The sequence below is a fragment of the Lotus japonicus genome, chromosome 4 (genome assembly GCF_012489685.1).
Source record: "Lotus japonicus ecotype B-129 chromosome 4, LjGifu_v1.2".
Taxonomy (NCBI): Eukaryota; Viridiplantae; Streptophyta; class Magnoliopsida; order Fabales; family Fabaceae; genus Lotus; species Lotus japonicus.
In genome coordinates this window covers 14,577,541-14,600,719 of record NC_080044.1, presented here as the reverse complement: position 1 = coordinate 14,600,719, position 23,179 = coordinate 14,577,541, and the positions used below count along the sequence as shown (strand labels likewise).

Here is a 23,179-nt window from a genome sequence, read left to right as displayed (position 1 = left end):
AATATTAAAAAAATTAACGGTAGAGATCAAAACTAGATAGGTGATTTAAATTACATTCATATCCTTTAATAATAATAAAATGGAAAAGATATGTCCAAACTTCTAGTGGCGGCCAGAAGCAGAGGGTTGCCATTGTTGGTGCTCTAGCAGAAGCTTGCAAAGTTCTATTTTTGGATGAGCTAACCACATTCTTAGACGAAACTGATCAGGTTGGGGTTATCAAAGTTGTTAGGAACACTTTGGACACCTCTGCAGATGTCATAGCATTATGGGTCACCCATCGTTTGGAAGAACTAGAATATGCATAAGGAGTTTCATTGAAGCCAGACAATCCGCTTACATTACCCAAAATAATTCCTAAACAAGTCTCCAGAAATTGCTTCCCATTAGTTTTCAAATTTGTCCTCAATCAGTCTAAGAAAATGACTCAGAGGGAAGAACCCAGATTAGATTTCATAGTGGTGCTATCCATGCTGAGTTCTTCGAAAGTGATAGATTAAATTTCATGTGCGACACCAACCAGACAATGGTTTCAAACACAGTGAAGAGAAAGAAGAAAGAAAAGGCATGAGGAGAGAAAAGAAAAGAAAATGCATACATCAGAAGTAAACCCAAAGTAGTAAAACATAGCACCAGTGGATCAGGAAACAGCTCATCAGTAAACCCAAAGTTCTCATCTTTGTTTCCACTTCTCTTCTGTGTTCGGGTGAACCAATCTTTAACTTGCTAACCCCAAAGAAAAGTATTTGATAATTTTTCAATAGTTATCCTAACGTGACCGGTGTTGTAGATATTCAATTGCAACAAAGGATAAACATAAATTAACGGAAGGTACATGTTGGAGGAAGGGGAAGGCGGTGAGGTAGGATGACTGCTGTGTTACTCCAGGGCCAGCTGCTCCAGCTATAACTGCTGTGTTACTCTTGGAAGACTATGCCCTGCAAGGATCCAAGGGAGCACCACAGAGGCCTGAATTATTTGCATAACTGTCTGCTGAAGCTACACCGCTTCTAAATGTCGGAATTTGCCCTGTCAAAAAATTATTGGAAACAGAAAATGACTTAAGCCGCGAAAGCTGAGTTAATTCTTTAGGAATTTGACAAGTGAGTTGGTTTTTGTCAAGTCTGATGGTATTAAGATAGGTACAGTTTGCAAGAGACACAGGGATTGGCCCAGTGAAGCCATTTGAAGATAGATCAAGGGATGTCACAAAGGTGAGAAGGATAGATATATCTTTTGGAATGGTTTTAGAGAGCTTGTTATTTGACAAATCCAATCCTGTTAAGCTTGAGCAATTTCGAATGCCACGAGGGAACTGGCCCTTGAGTGCCATGTTGGACAGTTTGAGATTCAAGACCCTGTTCTCATGAGGATGCCAACATTCAACCCCAGTAAACTTGCAGATAAACCCTTCTGTCTTGTGGTCGAAATTCCAGGATTGCAAATAATTGTAAGGGTCTTCAAGTGAAGCCTTCACACTTTTCAAGCAGGAGATATCACTTTCAGTCCCATATGTCACACCACATGCAATCAGCAGAAAGAATGCAACAATAACACAAGGCCACACTGGCTGGCGGCGCTCATTATTGGCCACAAGTTTGAAGGTGAGAAGCGGTGAGAGCAATGGAGGCTGATTGGGTGGGGGCGAAGATGAGATTTGGTGCGACAGCGGGTGGGAGCGGTGGTGCAAAACTAGGGTTGGAAGGTAGAAGACAGGGACAACCTAGTAATTTCGCTCATAAATTTGATGGAGGACAGGTACACCACCTAATTAGGTGGTGTCCATTAAACGCACCCAAATAATTTGCCTTTTATCATTTTATTGATGTTTTTTTGGCATATAGCTTGGAACTAAGTTGAAACACTTGTACTTTGTGCTAACTAATTTTCTTCTTATGACTTGGATCTTTAATGATTTTGAAGTATATTTATATGACTTGGATCTTTAATGATTTTGAAGTATATTTATATGATATATCAGTATATTATTCAATTTATGACTTAATATTTTTGTATTTGTATCTTACAATACATTACACGATTCAAAAATTCGAGTCTAGCAACACAGATCTATAACTCGATTAGATAACCATGATTTGATTTGAACTCCAATTTGAATACTTCAGCAAGTTTCATGGAGAATGCATGTCCAACCATGGCAATTGTGTCTCAATTTTGCTGTAATAGAACCTCAGTTGCTGTTTGGACTTCTAAAGTAAAACCAAGAGGAATGCAAAGACTACCCTTTAATACAGAATAAAATGACTATTTACACCTTCAAATAAAGTAAATTGTCGGATCCAAGTCCTCAAAGTATCACTAACCACAATACTTATACAAACTAGAACATATTGTCATTGTATTTCTGTAAGCACATATTCAAGGCAGTTCAAATGTGCTTTAGGTAAATCCATCTCTTATATCCTCTTTTATCATTGGAGTAAATGTGTTTTTGGCAAACATGAAAATAAATACAAACACACACTAAGTATGTGCTTGAAATGTAAATATAATTTCACACATCTCAATGCACAAAGGGAGAATCCAGATTTTGAAATGTTGAATTCAAGAGAAACCAAAAACACACTAAACATGCGAAAACACAACTCCAAGGTATCTCTACTAGGGTAAAGCAGTTTTCTTTACAAGTACAAGTACACACAGTTATTTTATATCATGTGTTGAGAAATCTCACATTGACTAGAAATACGAGCCTCCCAAAATCTAATATCATAAATATATAATGCGCGTGAAATGTTTTAGAACAAAAAGTGCGTTTGAAGAACTTGAGTAAATTAAATATCAAGAAATGCCTTCATAGATGAATAACAGTCGCCAATATATTTTCATAATATATGCACTACAACTAGACACAATCTTCAATCATACAATATTAAGTTCAAGTACATGAAGAATTTATCTGGTCTACAATAGATTAAGTAATCGAATTCATAAAGCTTATAATAATTTAAAACTATTCTCAATAGGACAACCTGCATTACAGTTCCTGAAACCTGTAGTAGTAGCATTTGGAATGCAATGCCGCCAATAAAACCATGCTGTCTTAGTATGGTCTATACCTCCAATCCGCTCTTGATGGCGGCCTCCCCCTGGGAACTCCATAACCCCACTGCAAAACAATAGTAATAATAATAAAAATAATTATTATAATAATAATAATGACAACAACAACAACAGCAATAATAATAATAATAATAGTGTGACCAGAAGCTAGAAGCATGCAGCTAGATTCAATATTCCAATATTTTACTTTGGAAACACATTATCCATTCTTTTAAACGTAATGATAAAACAGAGAATTTTATACAGCAGATTAATTCACTTACACTACTGAACAAGACAAAAAAAAAACTTTCGAAGGACCTTAGATTCCAGAAAATCATGAAATATGCAAATTCTTGGCTTGTCATTCCTCGTACGTGTTTGTTAAAAAATCTTTAATGTCTCTATTTTCTATACTATACTTACATCATCGTAGTCTAGGCTGCCATACATTCTCCCATAAGGTCGCACAGGACCACCAAATCCCCCAAAAGAATCCATGCTATTCAACATAAAATTCCCACTGGGCCCTGCATCATCAAGAGGTGTTGCTGAATCTATGGCCACCTGCAGCAGCAATTTGTTAAGAAATCAGATTATTTATCAATCCAATACATGTTTATACTTGCAGTGATTATATTAATAGTGCATACATGATAATTCTAGTTTCAGATGAACAGATTCGTGCAGTCTTAACACATGCATACATAATAAACAGAATGACCATTGGAGTTCATCCTGACAATCACAGAATGTTGTCATAAGGAATCTGCACTTTCAGTAATCAGAGATCGACTATTCAGGTCATTTGCGAATAAATGTTCGTTTGGATGAATCGATTCTCAAATGAATAAGCTACTCTCAGTAGCTTTTGGATCCATGCAATTTTTTAGTCAAACACGACTCCCTGACGCATTTCCAAACACGTGGTCAATAATTTACAACGCACTGCGAGGCAATGTCACATAGACACTGTTGGCAGTAACAGAATCTCAAATACAAACTTTATGATTCGTTCCCTTCCAACAGGAGGTGCTAACTAGATGAGCTCTCTTGAGTTCATACTTGGCACCAAGAAAGGACCTTTTCAAAAGGAGGGTAGGAAAATAAAAAGGAAAACAAAGGCCATGCAAGTAGGGTAGTAATGCACGATAACAGCAAATCCAAAATCAGTACCTGGTGTCCACAAATCTCATGAGGTCTTCGAGCGACGCGATCCGCAACACCATCTTCAGCAAAAGTCACAAAACCAAAACCTCTATGACCTGATCTCTTGGCATCCTAAATCAAAATAAACAGGTGAGTTAGTCAGCTCTAGTGCTCTACACATTTGTATTCATTTTCTTTAATATCTTACCCTGGGAATATAAACATCTAATATATGGCCAAATCTTCCAAAATACTGGCGAAGATCCTCAGTGGTAGCCTCTTGGGGAAGATGACCAACAAAAATCTTTTTGCCCACTTCACGAGCAGGTTCTCCCCCTAATTACAAAATAAAGTAATCACTATGAAGCAACATTAATAATTAATAATTTTAAATTAAGATCAGTGCTTGCATCCTTACTTCCATAAACTGAACCCGGATTGTCATATAAAGTAGGAGCACCTAGTGCTGCGTATCTAGTTGTTGCAGAAATATATGCATTGTATGCACCATATCCTCCCTGTGACATTCTCCCCATTGATCCTCCCTGTGGCATTCTCCCAATTGGCTTGAAATCATCTTCCTGCAAAAATGGTCAATCTTATAAGCGAAAGTCAAACTAAAGAAAATAAAGATAACAAAAAAATAAAACACATTTACAGTTTTGGCTTGCTTTGTTACTTATGTATCTCCATGTGCAATGAGAAGTGAACACTTACACCATACAGTTATATAGAAATATTTGTTGCTTGGTTTATTTAATTACATTTCCGTACCAATAAGCAGCCACAATTCAGCTGACCAAAAGATTAATTTTATTATAAAACAGAAGATTTCCAGTTGAGTTTAAAAAGCTATTTTCATTATTTAAAACAGGAGCTACATTGATTTCATTTAAGAAGGGACCAATAATCTGCCTGAGTTCAACTAACCCCCTCAATTAATTGTCAAGGGCCTTGGGACCAACTAGCCATCACCACCACACAGTTTGATTATTACATCTTTGGATTATAATCCACTAGTAAAATCACAAGCCCAATTAATGCACTTTTGGTCCCCCACTTTAATCAAATGTGTGAGTTTGGTCCTTAACAAAATTTATTAGCAATTTTCGTCCCTCACGTTTACTGACGTTTGCAATTTTGATTTTCCGTTCAAAACTGTTAAAAGATTTAACGGTTTTCTGAGAAAAAATTAAAAACAAAAAACAAAAATGATGAATTTTCATCTTCAACCTCCATGCTCACCTTCTTCTTCTTTTTCTGAAAGTTGAATAAGACCAATTCATAAGGCCGAACAACATAGCTAGCAGACATTGAATACTATCCCATGAGTAGCATTTCTCACTGGAGAAATCAAACAAAGTTTACTAATAACTTAACTAATTAAAACAGTACAATGTGGTAAGTATAATTGTTCTTCGTTATGTCCAAATAGTAAATAGTGATTAACAAATAAATTTTTAACAATGATATCCACAACATAAAGGGGCAAAGAATAGAGAAGTGAGAAAAAGGCTACAAAGGCAGAATCATCGAAATTCACCAGAGACGTGGAGCAGTGGAGGTGTTTCTCTCGCTGCTTCGAGAGAGAAATGGAGAACATTAGAAACAAATCGCTGGGTTGGGAAACAAAGAAAAGACCCAGAAATTATTCTACCTTCTTCTTAGACCTATAAATTAATTATTCCAGAACAGCAAGACGAACCCAGAAATCAGCAAAACCCACGGTAACAAGAATCAAGCAAATGCCTCATTCTAGAAACCATTCAACCCATAAACCTCAGAAACCAACAAACCCAGAAATCCCTTCACCAAAAAAACCCATAACACACAAATCGGGTCAGATCGGAGCAATTCTCCCAACCACCACCAGCGGACCAAAACGATCACCCCACCCTTACTTCAGATCGGACGACGTAGATCCTGGGTCCAATGGAAGCGAGACGCGCGTGGGAAACGAGGGAGTGGAAGCTCTCTAGGGAGACCACGTCGTTGCAGGGGAGGAAGAGGGAGGGGTTCCATTGGAATAGAGGAGGGTGACGGAGACGAGGCCGAGGTCGATGGCGGCGAGAGCGAGGGCGGAGGTCGTTGAAGTCGAGGGAGTGAAGGAGGCAGGACCAGCGGCGATGGACGAGGAAGAGGGGCGACGGTGGTGGTGTCGCTTGGATTTTGTGGTTGAAGTGGAAGGAGGTGATTTTGAGGCTGAAATGAAGAAGGTGAGAATGGAGACTGAAGATGAAGATGATGAAGATTCCTCATTTCTGTTTTTTTTTGTTTTTATTAAAAAAAATTCAGAAAACCGTTAAATCTTTAACAGTTTTGGACGGAAAATCAAAATTGCAAACGTTAGTAAACGTGAGGGACGAAAATTGCTAATAAATTTTGTTAAGGACCAAAATCACACATTTAATTAAAGTGGGGGACTAAAAGTGCAGTTAAGCCTTATTTAAAATGTTCAAAACTAAATGCATGAACACTAAGAAGAGATCAATTACTAGCAATATGCAAAAGGAAATTTTATTTAAATATGCATTAATAAATATAAGAACACTAATGATATCACCGATAATCAATAATAAGGGTGGGGGGGTAAAATGAATCTCGCATGCAATTCTTGATAGTCCTTATATTTGCAAAATAGAATCCCAAAATCATCATCATTGGTCTTTTTTTACACTTAAATTATATGTATATAAAATCACTATTATTGTCATAATTGAGTTATTTTCCTTCATTAACCAACAAAACACAACAAAATATTGAATTATTTTAGCTTCTAGGTGTTGTGAAAACTAAACAAACAAAACAGTTATAAGAGTAGTCACAAAACTCTTCACCCTATTTATGAAGATGAAAGTATAAGACACTAACCATTTCTAAAGCCAAATCATAAGAACCTGAATCAGTGACACTAGCTAGTCTAAGCCACAATAAAATAAACATCAAATATGTCATGTCACTTGCAACAAGCAAAACAAATGCTGGGTAATCATACCATTGACACAATAACGAAAGGAGAAGAACAAGGTGTAGGTTAATAGAGAACCAAAACAAAATCTGGTTGGAAATGATCTATTGGAGAGAAATCAGAGTTAATACAAAAGGAAACACCATGAGACACTAAAGCTAAGCTCCTAAAAAGAGCCAGTCTCTCCGCTCACAACAGGAAAGTGTAACTTTCTCTTACACCTCTCTCCTCGCCCAATTCCCTATAAACTGCTACTATCTGCTAACCAACTCCTCTCTCTCACACCACATGCCACATCATCCACTAATTACCATCCAGCTCACACCCCTCTCTTTCTCCTAGAATATATACTTTCGAAGTGACTGGTTTATATGGACTCATGTCCAATATGTGATCGGTTGCATAATTGGGTTCACGAACCTCATCATTGGCCAAGAAACAAATAAGGGAAGCAGAACTGCACCCTCTCCCTCAATTTCGATTTATATACCATGGTTGCTAGCTCTTCAATTTGATCATCATCAAGATTATATCTTGACTTTTCAACACTTCATCTTCTATGATTCCTAACTAATAATGAGATGATTCAAAAAATCCCCCAACAAATTTTTCCTTGATTTTCTCTACAAGATTCTTATACTTTTCTAAAATCTTTGTCCATCTATCCATATAAATTATCTTTTTTCTTTATTTAAAAATGATCTATATATTGTTTTGGAGCTGTGATTAATACGTGCAAATTGGGTGCTCTCCATGCATTAAGTTTCATGCATTTCATCATATGTAAGGCATTTCATGCATACAAAAATTAAAATGCATAACTTTCTCAAAGTCACTTTAGAAGAAAAATAGACTTAGAGATCTTCGGCAAGCAAACTTTATACTGCTCTTAAATACATGATGAGTTCATACAGTACTCGTAATAATTAAATATCATTTTCTAATAAAAGGTTTTTAGCGGCAATAACAATGGTAATTTATATTATATGCAATATGCATATAGCTAGGGATTTATGAGTAATGCATGATGCATGTAGGCATGGAAATAAACGCGGCTGGATTGGGCTCTGAAGCATAAGCCTAACCTACTTCCCGGACTCAAGGTTTGAGTCTCGCCAGTTGGCTTGATATAGGCTCCATTTCAAGATCTGTTAAAGCCCTTTTAAAAGTTTAGGGCCTGAAAAACTATTAAAAAAATCTACTTCATTATTAAGTATTTAAACAGGTCATAAGTCTATCTCTAAATAGACTAACATGATTAAATCTTTATATAGACTAACATGTTTAAATCTTTAAACAAGTCAATAGGTAAATAGTTTAAAGATATTCTAACAAAAATTTAATATATTAATTATATAAATAATAAAAAACATTATACCATTTACAATTACTTATAAGGTTGAACAGCTAACTTGCCTGCGGATTTTATGGCCAAATGTGCTATTTCTACTCGTTTTGTTTGGATTGATGAGTTCCCCTCTGGGTTGGAACTAATCCTTATCTCTGATGTAAGGTCTTTGCCAGTTAATTGTGTTACAGAACGTTTCCTTCCAAAAAAAAAGGTTGGCCTAAATGGCTTTCTGAATGACCTAAAACCTGATCTTTTTAACTAAATAGTTTTTTAAAAAGCCATTGCCTGATTTATTTAGTAAAATGTATGGTCTTTCCTGGGCTTGATATAGGCAAGATCATAGGTCTCTTATAGCCAACCCTAAATACATGCTCGTTGCAAACAGATAATAACTTTAACAAAAGGGGCAAAGAAAAGTGCCATAATAACACATTAACTATTTCAGAAAAGAATAAGCTCTAAATAATCTTGCCTTAGGCGTTGCTCGATCAACGACCACAGTAGAACCTTCCAGTTCATGGGTTTCTTTCATCAAATTCTCTACAGAATCTGCAACACAAACATCTTCCTTACAGTCTTGATATATCATATATCCTTCCCAGTTCTTTCAAAATTAAGACTATGGTAAAAACAAAACAGAAAGGACATTCACAGATCTCTTATGACTGTAGCATAAGCATCAGTTAGATTATCTCCAAAAGCTATCCCAAAATGTTATAACTGATAGATAAACATATAACTCTCATAGGAAGTAAAAGAAGTAACACACGAAATATGACAAATGAAGAGAGAAATTATCAAGCCTTATACTTAGCACCTTGTTAATATTAAAATTCCAAAGCCACTTGAATTAGGGGGAATGTGGAAAACCTATGAGAAAACTTTTTTGTTTTCATTTGTTGTTTTAAATTTTATTTACAAAATGCCACCATATTTTCATTTTATTTCCTGTTTTCAAATAGATTTTTTACAATTTTCTATACAAATCTTTGAAAACAAAAAACAAGATGAAAGCAATGAGGCATTTTAATATTTAAAAGTTAAACCCCTTTTATTTACTTGTAGAGGAAAAAAAAATGCATACCAACCCTGTCCATGGTACACACAAAATTCCCCTTTTGAGTTTTGACAATGTTAATCAAGATCCTAGTTAACTATCTAAATTAAATAAATTGAAATTCAAGGATTATAAACATATGAAAAATCCATAAACTTAAAACACGCAGAAAAAGATGGCCCAACCTGCATTTGCATAAGTGATAAAACCAATTCCACGATGCGTTTTTGATCTTTGATCCTGTTGGGAATAAATGATAAGCTATATAAAATTTAAAAAAAAAAGACAAATAATATATGGAGAAGTGTTTAGTAAATTTGTATAACTGCTAACTGCAATTAGCATTGTCTTATGTGCATATGTACACAGCACACCTAAATGCATGCCAACTACATCAAAACTTTACACATGTGACAATAAATGGGAGAAAGTACCTTTGGCATGTATAGATCTGTAATATCACCATATTTCTCAAAATGACTGCAAAGAATATAAGGAAAAAGGCAAAGAAAAAATGTTAGAGTAGTACACCAATTTCCTCAGCATCAGTCAGTATATCGTAAAATTTATCACAGCAAAAAATACTCCTAATTCTTTCAATACAGAATCACACTCATATACCTTCTGAAGGTTGCTTCTGTTACTGATGGTGGGATTCTGGCTATAAATATTCTGTTAACTTTTTTTACCGGTGCCTTCATCTCCTCCTTTAGAATGAATAGCAAAATCAGTAGTGAAATCACACAATATTATCATGATTATTCATATAAGTACACCAGCCATAAGCCAGGCTATAAATAAATACACATGACTCTATATTTATGCATTGCTTTGACTAAAACCTTTGGTGTGGCCACTTTGACTTCCAGCATCCTGTTACCCAGATTGTGTTCAATGGATAATACATTCTGCAGCCAGAAGGACATCCAAGTTTAGATAAAGCTTATAGGACTAGGAGTTAACTTAGCATATACCAGCTATCCGTGTTTGTATGTGTTAATGAACTTACCTTAGCATCATCCACTGATGTAAATGTAACATATCCAAAACCTCGAGACCGACCAGTTGCCCGCTCCTAAACACACATGTAAGTAGATCAAAATGTGCCTCCAGAAATGTCATAAATCATAACGCAAGTAGATTTTTTTTTATTCTTCCTTTCATCCATGGTGTGTGTGTGAGACAACAAGGTAAAGCATATCACTTATTATCTTCAAACGTAACACAAATACAAATGAACGATGAAGAATGTAATAGAAACATTCAACAAATTTAGCATCATGATATGGTAGACAATCATAAATCAAAAATGTAATATCAATAATCGACAAACGGAAAGAGGCTTACCTTCATAACAATACAATCTTCCAGCTCACCAAATTTGCTCATATATTCTTTCAAGCCATCAGTATCCACTTCCCATGGGATACCCAAAACCTAAAATGCAATTTTTATGAGAACAAATAAGCTAAATTCAAATTAAAAAGATGCTAAGAATCTGAACTTTTGCAATTGAAAAGCAAATCAATATAAAATGCAAAAGGAATAAATAAATAACTAACCACAAGCTTCCTTTGCTCCATGGGAAACTTGAACACAATAGAAATCTGAAAACCCTAAAATTTGAAGAAACAGCAGCAACAAAAAGAAAAAGAAAACTCAAAATCTCTCGACCTCGTCTTTGGGAATCTCGCAGAAGAGCACTCAGCGTTCTCACACCACTCTCTCTAAATCTCACACACTCTTCGCTCCCTGCACATAACAACAACATTTCTTTCTCACACACAATTTTTGTCGCCATTGATGAAAATTGAGCTTTTTGGGGCTTCAAATTCAACTGCGTTGCGTTCCAATTACAGCTCAAAAAATAAAATTAAACGAAGAAAAATAGGAATTGCGAGAAATTCAGTGGATTACGCGCTCACTGACCTTGGGAATTTGGGGAAAATCGAAACCCTAAATCAGAGATCTGGCAATGTCTTTCTCTCTCTCGCTAGCTCGCTCCGTACCTTGTCTATTCTCGTGTCAGTTCAATTTGGGGCTTCTCAGGGGAAATCAACGGACCCGGTTTAGAAATGAACCGGATATTTACCCGAACCGTTAGGCAACCAGATTGTTTAACCCGTCCTAGAAAATATATCAAATTTTCCAAATGGGCTTTATTGGTAAAAATAAGTGATATTTATTGTTGAATTTTTAAAAAGTTTTTTTTTTTTTGAAGCTGAATTTTTAAAAAGTTAGATATATGTAACTTGTTGGGATTGATATAAGGAACTAGACTAAATGTAAGTTTTATCCATTTGTTGTTGCACTTCCGAACAATTTTTTTGCATATTCCAACTTAATTTTTTTGGTTAAATATTTTTTTTCCCAACTTATACACCTGAACATAAAACGGTCTTGAAGAAAATTTTCTCTTTTTGTCCTTGAAAATTGTTATTTGATTTAAAATATTCTTTATGACGTCATAAGACATCTTTGGAATATTTTTCTTCCAGCCACAAGCTCACTTGACAAAACTACTCAAATATAGGTGTTCAAGTGTAATTTTTATATCTGTTTTAGTACTTTAAAGTTTTGTCCCACAAAACCTCACATGAATGAAAAAGAAAAAATATTTTTTAATTTAAGATCTTGGTTTGGTCTAGTGTCTTAGTTTGGATATAGATCTTAAAAATAAAATCTTACACCTTCTACATCAGCTTGCTCCAATGCAACGAAATTTAAGATAAAAGATCTTAAGATAAGATTCAGCTCTAAGGTACTACATTAGAGATGTTCTTACACTGTCAGTTTTCATTGCTTAAAAAAACAGTGATGATCCATAAACCACTTCAAAATGTATAACATGCACTTGCATTTTCTCTCTACCTCTCTTATGATTACCACACATCATATAATATATAATATAATATATAATATATATAGATATAGATATTATATCACTTATTCTTGGTCCGGTCTTTATAAATAAATTAAAAAACTTTTAAGAATGTGTCGATTTATATACACTAGGATTATGTCCCGTTGCCGTGCGATGCACGAACGAGCGATTCTGTGTGTTATGATTTTTAATTCAATGATTTATAAAATTAACAAATTTATTTATACACCATTAACTTTATCGAAACATTGGTGATGTTAAACTAATTATTAACTTTAGTGTATATAGTATATAAAATATATGGACATTTGAAGTTTTTACATACGTGTGATGCACAGATGCAAGGAAAAGACAATATACAATTATACATATTTAGTTGAATAATTTATTAAGGTGAATAAATTAACTAATTTACCAATAATTTTTAATATTTTAACATATATTAAGAAAACTACACCCACCCCTAAGAAAAGACTTAAAAGAGAGCATCTCCAACCCAAGTTCCTTATTTTGGTTTCTTAAACACTATTCTGCACTATTTTTATGGGCTCATACTGCCACGTAGGTTTAGCCAATATATATGTCACAATACCTCACATCAGTACTGAGTATCGATGGAGCAAACACTCCTTCAGCAACCCACCTGACTTTTGTCAAGCTCGAGAACACGTGGGCTCTTATGCACCCACATCCAAAACTGCATATTGAAGATGGCAAGGTAGTGACAATTCCTTGGTTGCTCCAAAACCTCATTGTTCTTCACCCAACAATTCTGATTTATAAATTTCAGTACAATTTCTCTTCCACTACCTTTTACGACACATTCCTTTTGAGATGCCTCTAAAAAGAGTGAAAACAAATATAGATAAATAAGATGGAATATGAATTGAGGGTCTGCTCTATTGCTAAGAAAGCAAATAATTCTTGCTGGCATAGAAAAACTAACAAAACATTGAGTTGTTCTTCCGGAAATTGAAAACCATTGTTGCCTCATTCTTTTCTCTTTGTGGTTGATTTGACTCTAGTATTAGGGTTTAATGTTCACAGAAAAAGCTTCAGTTCAGCAAACTGTTTGTTAAGATAATGCCAGGTGGAGAAAAAAATAGAGAAAAAAATCTATGAGGAAGAAATTATGCATCTTAGTTCAAAAAATTTGAGCACGATACTAAAATACATGGCCAACCATTCTATAAGAAAATTCAAAATTTGAGGTTATAAACAACACTTAATAAAATGTTTATAAACTAATATTTTCCTTTTCTGCCTACTTACATTAGCAAACAGTCAACATTACCCACTTGGTCATAAAACATTAAAACTGAAACAATAAAAATGAAGATCATAAATAAATGAAAGGAAGCAAAAATATGGTTCATTCACAATCTTCATAGTTGTGCTTACCCACTATTATATAAAACATTATAGATTAAATTGATCCCACTGCTTCGATCAATAATAGGTAAAAAGCATTCGTCCATCACAGTTAGTGCAATAGCTAGCTTGGAATTGCATTCGAACCCTGTACCATTCACACTTAACCCTTCTGATCTCCTACGCCAAATTAGTCCTATCACTTCGGCTAACATTCAAAAAAAACCCTAACTTTCACTTCATATTGAATTCCAAAGCTAAATAATATGGTTCTATGGATCAGGTTCTATAATCCTAGTATATCATATAAAACTAATAAACGCTTTAAATTTTTTCTTTTAATTGAAATAAAACAATCACTAAAAAAATATAATACTAACTTTTTATTCATTGTCGTACTTTTAAATTTTACTAACTTAAATAAAATAACATAAATAAATCAATATTATAATCTAATAAAATAAACTTATATTTGTCTAAATTAATAAAATATTTATAAAATTTTATATTCACACTTGAATGGTCATTATTTTAAACAAAAATAATTATAATTTGTTATAAAGAAATCATAATAAAAAAATACAATAAACTTTAAGCTTAAATCATTATTAAAAAACCTATCAGCTATTGGAATAAACTCCTTTATAAGAAAATTTTCTAGAACTTTTAAGCTAGTCAAATTAGTTTCAAGCTAGTGAAAAAAAGTTATAAGTTAACTAAAATAACATACCAAACATAGCCATAAAAAGTAAATTATAAATTTTTTGTAAAATCAAGTTTTGATCGAGTAGTACAACTCTATGTTTTGATGATTACAAGTTAACATTTGAGTATGAACAATTATGGTACTCTAACGTGTTTTTCTGAGTGTGCTATTTACAGGCTCTGACCTCAATTCAATCTCACACAAATCAGAAGCACTGTGCATAAAGAGTGACCTAAGCAACGCTTTCGCAACATCTATGTTCACCATGAACAGTAGAAATGCTTCAGAAGATCTGAAGTTATACAAGCTCTGATAAGGACTCAGTCACTAAAAGTTCTGAAGATCTAGAAGTTCTGACAACCAAGAAACACTGAAGGTTCAAATGTTCTTATGGTGTAGAAGACTCTGAAGATCCAGAAGCTGATTAGTGGAAACTCTGATGTCCAGAAGCAAGAAACTCTGAAGACCATGTACTTCCCTCTGAGTTCAGAATCAGAAGATACAACGGTCAGAGGATCTGTGCTTTCCCTCTGACTCTGATCAACTGGCTTCACAAGTTCCAACATGAAGCATTCCCCTGATCAGAAGTCTCCTAGGTTTAAAGGTCAAGTCACTATCCAAGTACAAAAGCATATGTACTATCCTGACGACCTACCTAACGTTCTCAGCCACAACAGAAGCTGGAATTTCCAGAACTGCCCTCCAACGGTAGCATTTCCATGCAGCGTTCAAAACCTAATCCTTGGAGTATAAATAGAGGCTGAAGTTTGAAAGATGCGGTTGGAAGAATTACACACGCGCAAGCTATATTCAAAAACCTTCAAGCATTCTTTCATCTGAATTCATTGTGTTTACTATTAGCTTTTCAGAAGCAAATCTCTTGTAAACATTCTTTGTTAAACAGTTTGTTTAGTTACCTTTAGGAGATCAAGGTTGATCGGATCCTAGAGAAGACTAAGAGAGTGAATCTTAGTGTGAGCTAAGTCAGTGTAATTGTTAGTCACTTGTAGGTTTCAAGTGCAGTTGTAACACTTTACCTGATTAGTGGATTGCTTTCATTCTAAGAAGGAAGAAATCACCTTGACGGGTGGACTGGATTAGTTTGAGGGATTTATCAAGTGAACCAGGATAAAAATCCTTGTGTGCTTTTCTATCTCTTATCTTTAGCACTTAAGTCTCGAAAGATTTGTTAAAATCTTTAAGGTGGAAGTTTTTATTTGAAAACATTATTCAAACCCCCCCTTTCTACCGTTTTTCATACCTTCAATTTTTACATATGATCAACATAAAAATGATAAAGAAGATTAATATGAAAGTAATTAATTATAGCAAAATGAATTTATAAAAAATAACAAACTTATGTACTAAATTCAAATATGCTTACAAAAAACTAAATTCAAATATAAGAACATCTAAAGAAAAAAGAAGAAGCAATTAATACTTAAATTTTCCAAGCTTGCTTCCTTCGAAATACTCGCACAAATTTAATGTCTCACGGTTGATCAAATTTCCTGTCCCAATACCTACAATAAGTAAAAATTAATTTAAAGATTATTTATACAAAATTAATTTTACTTAATATTTTAAATAATAAATGTTGAAAAAAGGGAGAAAACCGGCCAAAACTTAAAAAAAACCGGCTCCAGCCGGTCAAAACCGGTCTGGAACCGGTCAACAACAGTTGGATGACCTGCTCAGCAGGTCACCCACTATATAAACTTCATTCCACTCTTTCTCACCCCAAAAACCCTAGCTGCCCACCTCTCATCTCTCATTCTCTCTGAAACGTCTTCGTCCTCCTCTATTCTCCTCACTTCTTCTTCTTCTTCTTCTTCTTCTTCTTCTTCTTCTTCTTCTTCTTCTTCTTCTTCTTCTTCTTCTTCCTCCCTTTCTCCTTCTCATCTTCTCTTCCCCTTCTTCTTCTTCTTCTTCTTCTTCTTCTTCTTCTTCTTCTTCTTCTTCTTCTTCTTCTTCTTCTTCTTCATTTTCGCCCCCAACCGATCTAAAACCCTAACTTTTGCCCCCTGCCGATCGAAAACCCTCATTTTTCTCCAAAACCGAGTCAAGAAGAAACTGCATTGGAGATTTTTAAAACGATTTGATGCATGCAAGGCTCGTTGCTATCCAAGCAACGATTTTTTCACCAAAATCCGAGGGAAGAAGTGCCCGGATCGGACATTTAAGGCTCTGAGGTATGTAAAAATCAAATTTTTACTTGATTTTGTTTGTTTAAAATTTGCACTAACTGAATCCCTCTCCTCTCCCTTCCAGATCATCTCCCTGTCAACCAAACTGGACTTGCAAGCCAGCCACTGAAGATGGATTTTTTTTTCCATGTAAATATCAATATTCAGTGTAAAAGAACGATTTTTTACTATAAAGTTTGATTTTTTATGTAAAGTTTGGATTTTTATTAATATTGCTATAAGATGTATGCTAAATGCTAACCTCTTTAATGCTCCCTTTCTCCTGCTTGTTGATGCAAGTTTGCCTCTACTGTAAAGTTTGATTTTTTATGTAAAGTTTGGATTTTTTATGTAAAGTGAATGATGGGAGTAGAGTAGAGTCATGGAAGGTGGTACGACTGATTGAACAGGTGAACACGGGGAAGGAGGAAAGTGATGCATGAATAGTGCAATGAATAGTGCTCTTAGCTGGAATCAGGACTTTGAAAATAGCCTTTAGATTAGCAGTTGAAATCAACGGTCAGGATTTCATTTCCCTTATGAATAGTGCTTTTCAAACAGCCCATTAAGTAGATGTAGATTCCAGAAAGAACGGTTTTGGGTTTTAATTTGATCATTGATCTACATTTAGAAGGAAAGTAGAATAGTTGGTGGTTGCGGTAGACATAATATGAAAGATGGTTCTCTATGAATGGGATTGGAATGATAAGGAGGAAGAATTTATTCAGGGAGAAGGATATATACAATGCACCAAATAGAGATAATGCATTATGCAGATGATTGCATGGTCGACGCAGATATTGCTATTTCCTCTTTAGTCTTTATTCTCTGCTAAATAAACAATTAAAAACCTCATCTAATTGGGTGTGTCGGGACCGTAGTGGAATATCTCACATGGCTCGAATTTACTATCTAAAATGTGCCTTGTCCATATCTCACACTTTTTATTTTTTCCTCTTCTATTTTCTACATTTAATAGAGGAATTAAAATAATGTTTATTTGTGAGGCATGATCCTTCAGACATGAACACCTAAATTATTCGACCTTGCTGCAGGAGGCAACCTACTTCTACCACCCTTCTCGTTCCCTTCTCTTGTGAGAGACCAGCTAAAGTAGTATGGGTGCAAAAGAGACAAGAGAAGATAATATATAATAAACCCAAATTAATGGTTTTTTTTTCTTCATTTAGTATTCTATGTATGAAGACCATTTGACTTTTTTGCTGTATATTAATGTTGCATACGTAACTTGACTTCAGTTTATTAGAGGCAAATCAAAGTTAAGAAGTGGATAATAACATGATCTCGCACAAATCCGTACCACGACAAACTATTTTGTAGGATTCAGAATTTTATTTTGCATCAATAAAAGGGTGGTCTAAATGGACCATGAGAAAATTTGGGTTAAGTAAATCATCGTTGACGTTTAATCACATTGAAGATAAGTGAGTTAGAATTTCTATATTTTATTTATTAATTTATATATAATAAATCCTATTGGTCTATTGAGTTGTGGGTTAGTAATATACATGAGTCATTTACACAACCCCATCAATAAAATGTGAGATAGCTTAACAAAATAAAATGGGTAGTTTAAATGATTCATCGAAAACTTTGGGTTCAATAACTCGTAGTCATGGGTGGACCAATCACATTTAAGATAAGTAGAATATATTTCTTATATTTTATTTATTAATTTATTTATAAATAATTTTATTGGTTCATTAGAGTGAAGTTAAGTATAATCTTATTCCGGAAGTAGATATGTTCAAAAGCCTTTGGAACATTCTGGCGCCCCCAAATGTTTAGCATTTTCATGGAAAGTTCTCATTGACATAACCCAAACAAGGGCCAATCTCCTTAGACGAGGTGTGATTCAATTAAATGATGAAGCATCTTGCCCCTTTTGCTTGCGGGTAATAGAGACAGGTTCCCATCTGTTCTTTTCTTGTCCATTTTCTTGGAGCATTTGGATGGCTTGCAATAATTTTTTGGGAGTGACTACTGTATTACTAGAGGAGGGAAAGTCACATTTTCTCCAGCATAACTATCCTAGGTGGTCTCAGAAACAGAGAAGAGGGGCCTGGGTTGTCTGGGTTTCGGTCATATGGTCAATTTGGACCATGAGAAATGCTTGCATCTTTAAGGGCGAAGTCCCTGCGCTTGACAGAGTCATGGATTTGATTCAGTTTCGTTCGTGGAGCTGGTTGAGGGAAAAAAAGGAATGGATTTGTTTGCTCTCTCTACGAGTGGCAGGTCCACAACTCGATTTTTTGGCTCTGATGTAGCTTCGGCTTCTTAGATTTGTGGGTCTGATTGAACAGCTAGCACTCGATAGGTTTGGCAAAGGAAATTAGCTCCCAACAAGTGCACTCCTTTAGGGCTAATTATGGGTTTTCTTAGGCTCTGTTTGTAATTCTTTTTCTTTGCTCTGTTTTCCCCATTTCTTTTCTTTTCTTTGTATTTCAATGGGTTTGAAGAACCCCTTGTTCTTCGAAAACACCAATGTCGAGCGCACTTTCTGAGTGTGTCCGCGTTGCACTTTAAAGAACTTCTTAATGTGTGATTGTCACGCACTGTGAGGGTGCGGTGTGGACGCACCTTCAAGGTGCGATGTTGACACACTTTGAGAGTGCGTTTGAAACGCACCGGCCTTTGACTGAACCAGCCAAAACAATTAAATATTACGCTACTTCCTATGCTACTTGAGGCTCTATAAATAGGGCTTCTCCAATCCTTCTTTTTCACACAAATCTCTCCTTTCATTCTCTTCTTTTTTTGTTCATACTCTTCCTTTTTAATACTTCTTATGGTTTAGGGTTTTGAGTGGTTCAGGTGAAGTTGATATTATCCCCAACATTAGCTTCTTTGAGTATTCTGAATTTGGTTATTCAAAAATTCAGAATACCAAAGTAGCTAATGTAGTGGTTACCATCCTTGGTTATTCGAAATACTCAAAGAAGCTAAATAGAATGGGACCAAGCTCCAGTAGAAAATGCCCTATGGAGTCCATATGTAATGATGGAAACATCTAGGCTCAGTTACGGGCACTGGAATCTGCACTAGGCCTGAAGAAGAGGAGAGGACCAGAAGAAGAGGAAGATTAAAATAGTCCTGATGGTATCCTCTAGGGGTCATTGTACTTGTATTTTTCGAGTATTAAGTTTAGGGTTTAGGGGACCTTGTACTTGTATATGTTAACAGATTTTGTAAGATATCTTCAAAAGTTTATAAATAAAGACTTTGTTTTCTGTTTATATTCTTTCTATTTATATTCTTACTGATTTATATATTGTCAGTTTCATATTGATTTTCTGTTTCATTCTCATTTCTGTTTCATATGTTTTCTATTTCATATTGGTTTTATGTTTTATTCCTATTACTGTTTCATATGTTTTCTGTTTCATTCCCATGGAAGCTTGATTGGGCACCTAAGTTCCTTTTGCAGTATGACACCTCAACGAACGAGGATCCTCAACATGTTGGTTGGCTATTATACAACTGTATAAAAGAACACATCGATGAACTGAAGAGCCAGTACAAAAAGGAGGCTCTTGGACAACATACTGACCAGCACCTATGTAAGTTGTTTTTCATTGATGGATGTGCGTTGCTGTATTATATGGAGAACTTTGATCTCTACAAAACAAAGAACTTAGAGTTGGACCTTCATGAAGTCCTGGAAGTGACCAAAGATATATTACTTCTTGAAAATCATGTACCAGTAAGGCTACTAAAAATATTGTGTGAAGATGTTTTCTCTTTTCTAAAATTACAATTGTGGATTTTCACTAGTTGTGGTGAAATGAGGACTCAATCTGACATTGCCCGCGCAGTAAACATTCATGACCATGCTCATTTACTAGATTTCATGCGCTCTTTGTATCTATATCCAACTATAGTTGACGGTAAAGATTCGATAAATTCTGATGGTGCAACTGCTGGTGGTATTACTCGTTTGATGGATTTTACGGATGACCTTAGTAGGCAATTACACAAGGCTGTGACAGACCTCAAGAAATTAGGGGTTAAGGTGTGTGTCACTAAGAAAACTGGTGGGCAGAGCAATCTGAGATGGAATCCTTTAACCTTCAAATCAAATTTATTGAGTGGAGAGTTGAATCTACCAAAATTTGTATTCAATGTTTTTACAGGGGTGTTCTGGTAAATATAATCGATTGGAAAAGACCAAACCCTATAAATAAACAATAGAACACCCCCTTTTAAGTTGAAGTCGCGTCTAAGAAGAGAAAGAGGGATGGAACCGTCATCTCCATTCAACCTCGACGGCGCAAGGCATCTTCCCCTCTCATTTCCCTTCTACCTTGACGTTGACGACATTAGTGGTGATACTTGCGTTCAAGTTGCAGACGATTGTAGAATTCCTCTTCCGCTCACACCGGTTTCCATATGTTTTATCTTAGTAACCACTCTACCATGAAGTTTGGCGTCGCCCACATCTTTTCCGCCATTTTAACTTAATTTCGTGGCCATTTCACCCCGGGTTGGGGCGACATCGCTTCACCATTTCGAATTAGTGGATTGGCCCTGCACTGCTGACTCAAAGGCCAAGCACCACTGTTTGGGAATGTGAATGGAGGCGATCAAGAAGGTTTCATTCGAACCAGAATCCGCGAGGGTCCAGTTTCGGTGGCGTTGAAAGGGTCAGTTAGCGACGTGCTACTGCTCCTCCCCTAGGTGTGTTCTGTATTCAATTAATTTTTCTAATTGCTCTCTGAATTTGTTCCTTTGGTTAGTAGCATTTAGAATAATACGAAACAAAACACATGCTTTATTTGTCATATGTTAACAACAGAATAAGACAATGTTGTAAGAGTGGAAGACTTTCAGTGGAACATGCAACTTTCGTTCCATCTCTCTGTTTCAGCAAATTATTGAAGGATGGGGTTGGAAATTGTATAAGAGTTTTACCTATTCATTCTAATTCTAGCATTTGAACTTTTCCCTGATGTCAAGAACCCAAAATATCAGTGTTGTTCAATGTTTAGCCTTTTGGACTCTATGATTGACTCTACTGAGGATATCTGAGAGCTAAGATTGGATGGGGTCTTTATAAATTTGTTGGGGAGTGATGAAGAGTTGGCAGAGCTCGTGAATGAGATGGGTAAAGATCTTCCGACAAAGATGTTTGCTACTATTTTGGGTACTAGACTAGTAGCCCACAACAGGAAGTTTGTATATATTAGGAGTGGAATGGAAAACCACTACAACAAAAAATTTAAGACATTTTGGGCGGAAGTTTAAGGAACATACTTTAGTAAGCCATGAAACATACTGGCTTTATTGGCTACAGTATTCGCTTTTGCGATAACACTCATCCAGATATAGTATGCAGCTGCACACTATTACTACAAGTAATTGTGTTTTAAAATACTTGATGCTTTAAGTAGTAGTACCATACTATTAAAAATACTTTTATATTGTTTAATATTTAAATAATAGTATGGAGGTGTTGAACACCATAATGATTTCTGTGTTTTCTGGTGCTCACAGTTTCCAATAGCTGTTTCCTTGAGAAATAGTGCCTTCTGGACATTTCAACTATTCGTTTCACCGAGATTCTATCTTTCAATTATGAAAATAACTTGTGAAATCACAATTTTTGTTCTTCAGTGTTCCGATTCCTGAAATTTCAAGCCATGTTAAAACCAAGTCAACCAAGGTAAAAAAAAACATAACAGGCCGGGCCAGCATCCAAAAGCTTGTCTAGTGTTGGTAACAAGGATGTTAAAAACTATTGATACGTTAGCTTCTTCTTCTTCTTATGAATTACACATTGACACATGATAGTTTTTTATGAATTATTGAACATCTAAACTTACCAAAATAGATATCATTATACACCTATATGTACATAACTTCAAAACTGGAAATGAACTATTTTTACCTTAATCATAGGCACCAAATCATGTGATGCCCTTAATCAATAGGAGGGAGAAAGTGCTACATAAACTAAATAAATATGTGAATCAAACATGAAAAAGTTCTTACCACATTTTTCTTCAACATCTTCTTCCACAGGTTCTCCCATCACAGAATGATCGCCAAAATCATCGCACTGATCATTATCTAAAGTGTATACCCAATTAAAAAAAGAAAATATTAGACAATTAACCCTAGGATAATTATGTAAGATAACATGTATCTATAAAATGTGAATGTGAAAAGTATTACCACTAGAATCTTGAGCAAAACCGTGCAACCAATTCCTAGTGAAAATCAGCATCTCAATATTTTCAAGGAGGGTTGAACTTCTATATTTTGTGAGAATACATCTATCAATACTAAAAGCAGACTCAGACGCCATTGTGGTAATAGGGATACTTAGCACATCTCGTGCCAATATAGAAAGTATAGGAAAGTTTTTATCATTAGTCTTCCAAAACTCAAGCAAATCAAAATCGTTGTCATCGCCTTTATCCT

General features: G+C 35.1%; 1 protein-coding gene across 3 annotated transcripts; it reads right to left on the bottom strand.

The window, feature by feature from the left end:
• Window positions 1-2,791: 2,791 nt before the first annotated feature.
• LOC130711776 (uncharacterized) lies at window positions 2,792-11,666 on the bottom strand. 3 transcript variants are annotated; one of them, XM_057561513.1, is made up of 14 exons: window positions 11,518-11,666; window positions 11,151-11,340; window positions 10,936-11,025; window positions 10,598-10,663; window positions 10,431-10,496; window positions 10,210-10,295; window positions 10,023-10,068; window positions 9,774-9,828; window positions 9,004-9,080; window positions 4,631-4,793; window positions 4,421-4,548; window positions 4,240-4,344; window positions 3,490-3,630; window positions 2,792-3,130 (listed from the first exon to the last, which is right to left on the bottom strand). In XM_057561513.1, the coding sequence occupies exons 2-14, from the start codon at window positions 11,169-11,171 to the stop codon at window positions 3,065-3,067; spliced, it is 1,110 nt and encodes a 369-aa protein (XP_057417496.1). In that variant the 5' UTR covers window positions 11,172-11,340; window positions 11,518-11,666; the 3' UTR covers window positions 2,792-3,064. The 3 variants fall into 3 exon arrangements, with proteins under 3 accessions (XP_057417496.1, XP_057417497.1, XP_057417498.1); XM_057561514.1 differs by having other exon boundaries at window positions 11,151-11,204; window positions 11,518-11,620; XM_057561515.1 differs by lacking the exon at window positions 11,151-11,340 and having other exon boundaries at window positions 11,518-11,609.
• Window positions 11,667-23,179: the final 11,513 nt, after the last annotated feature.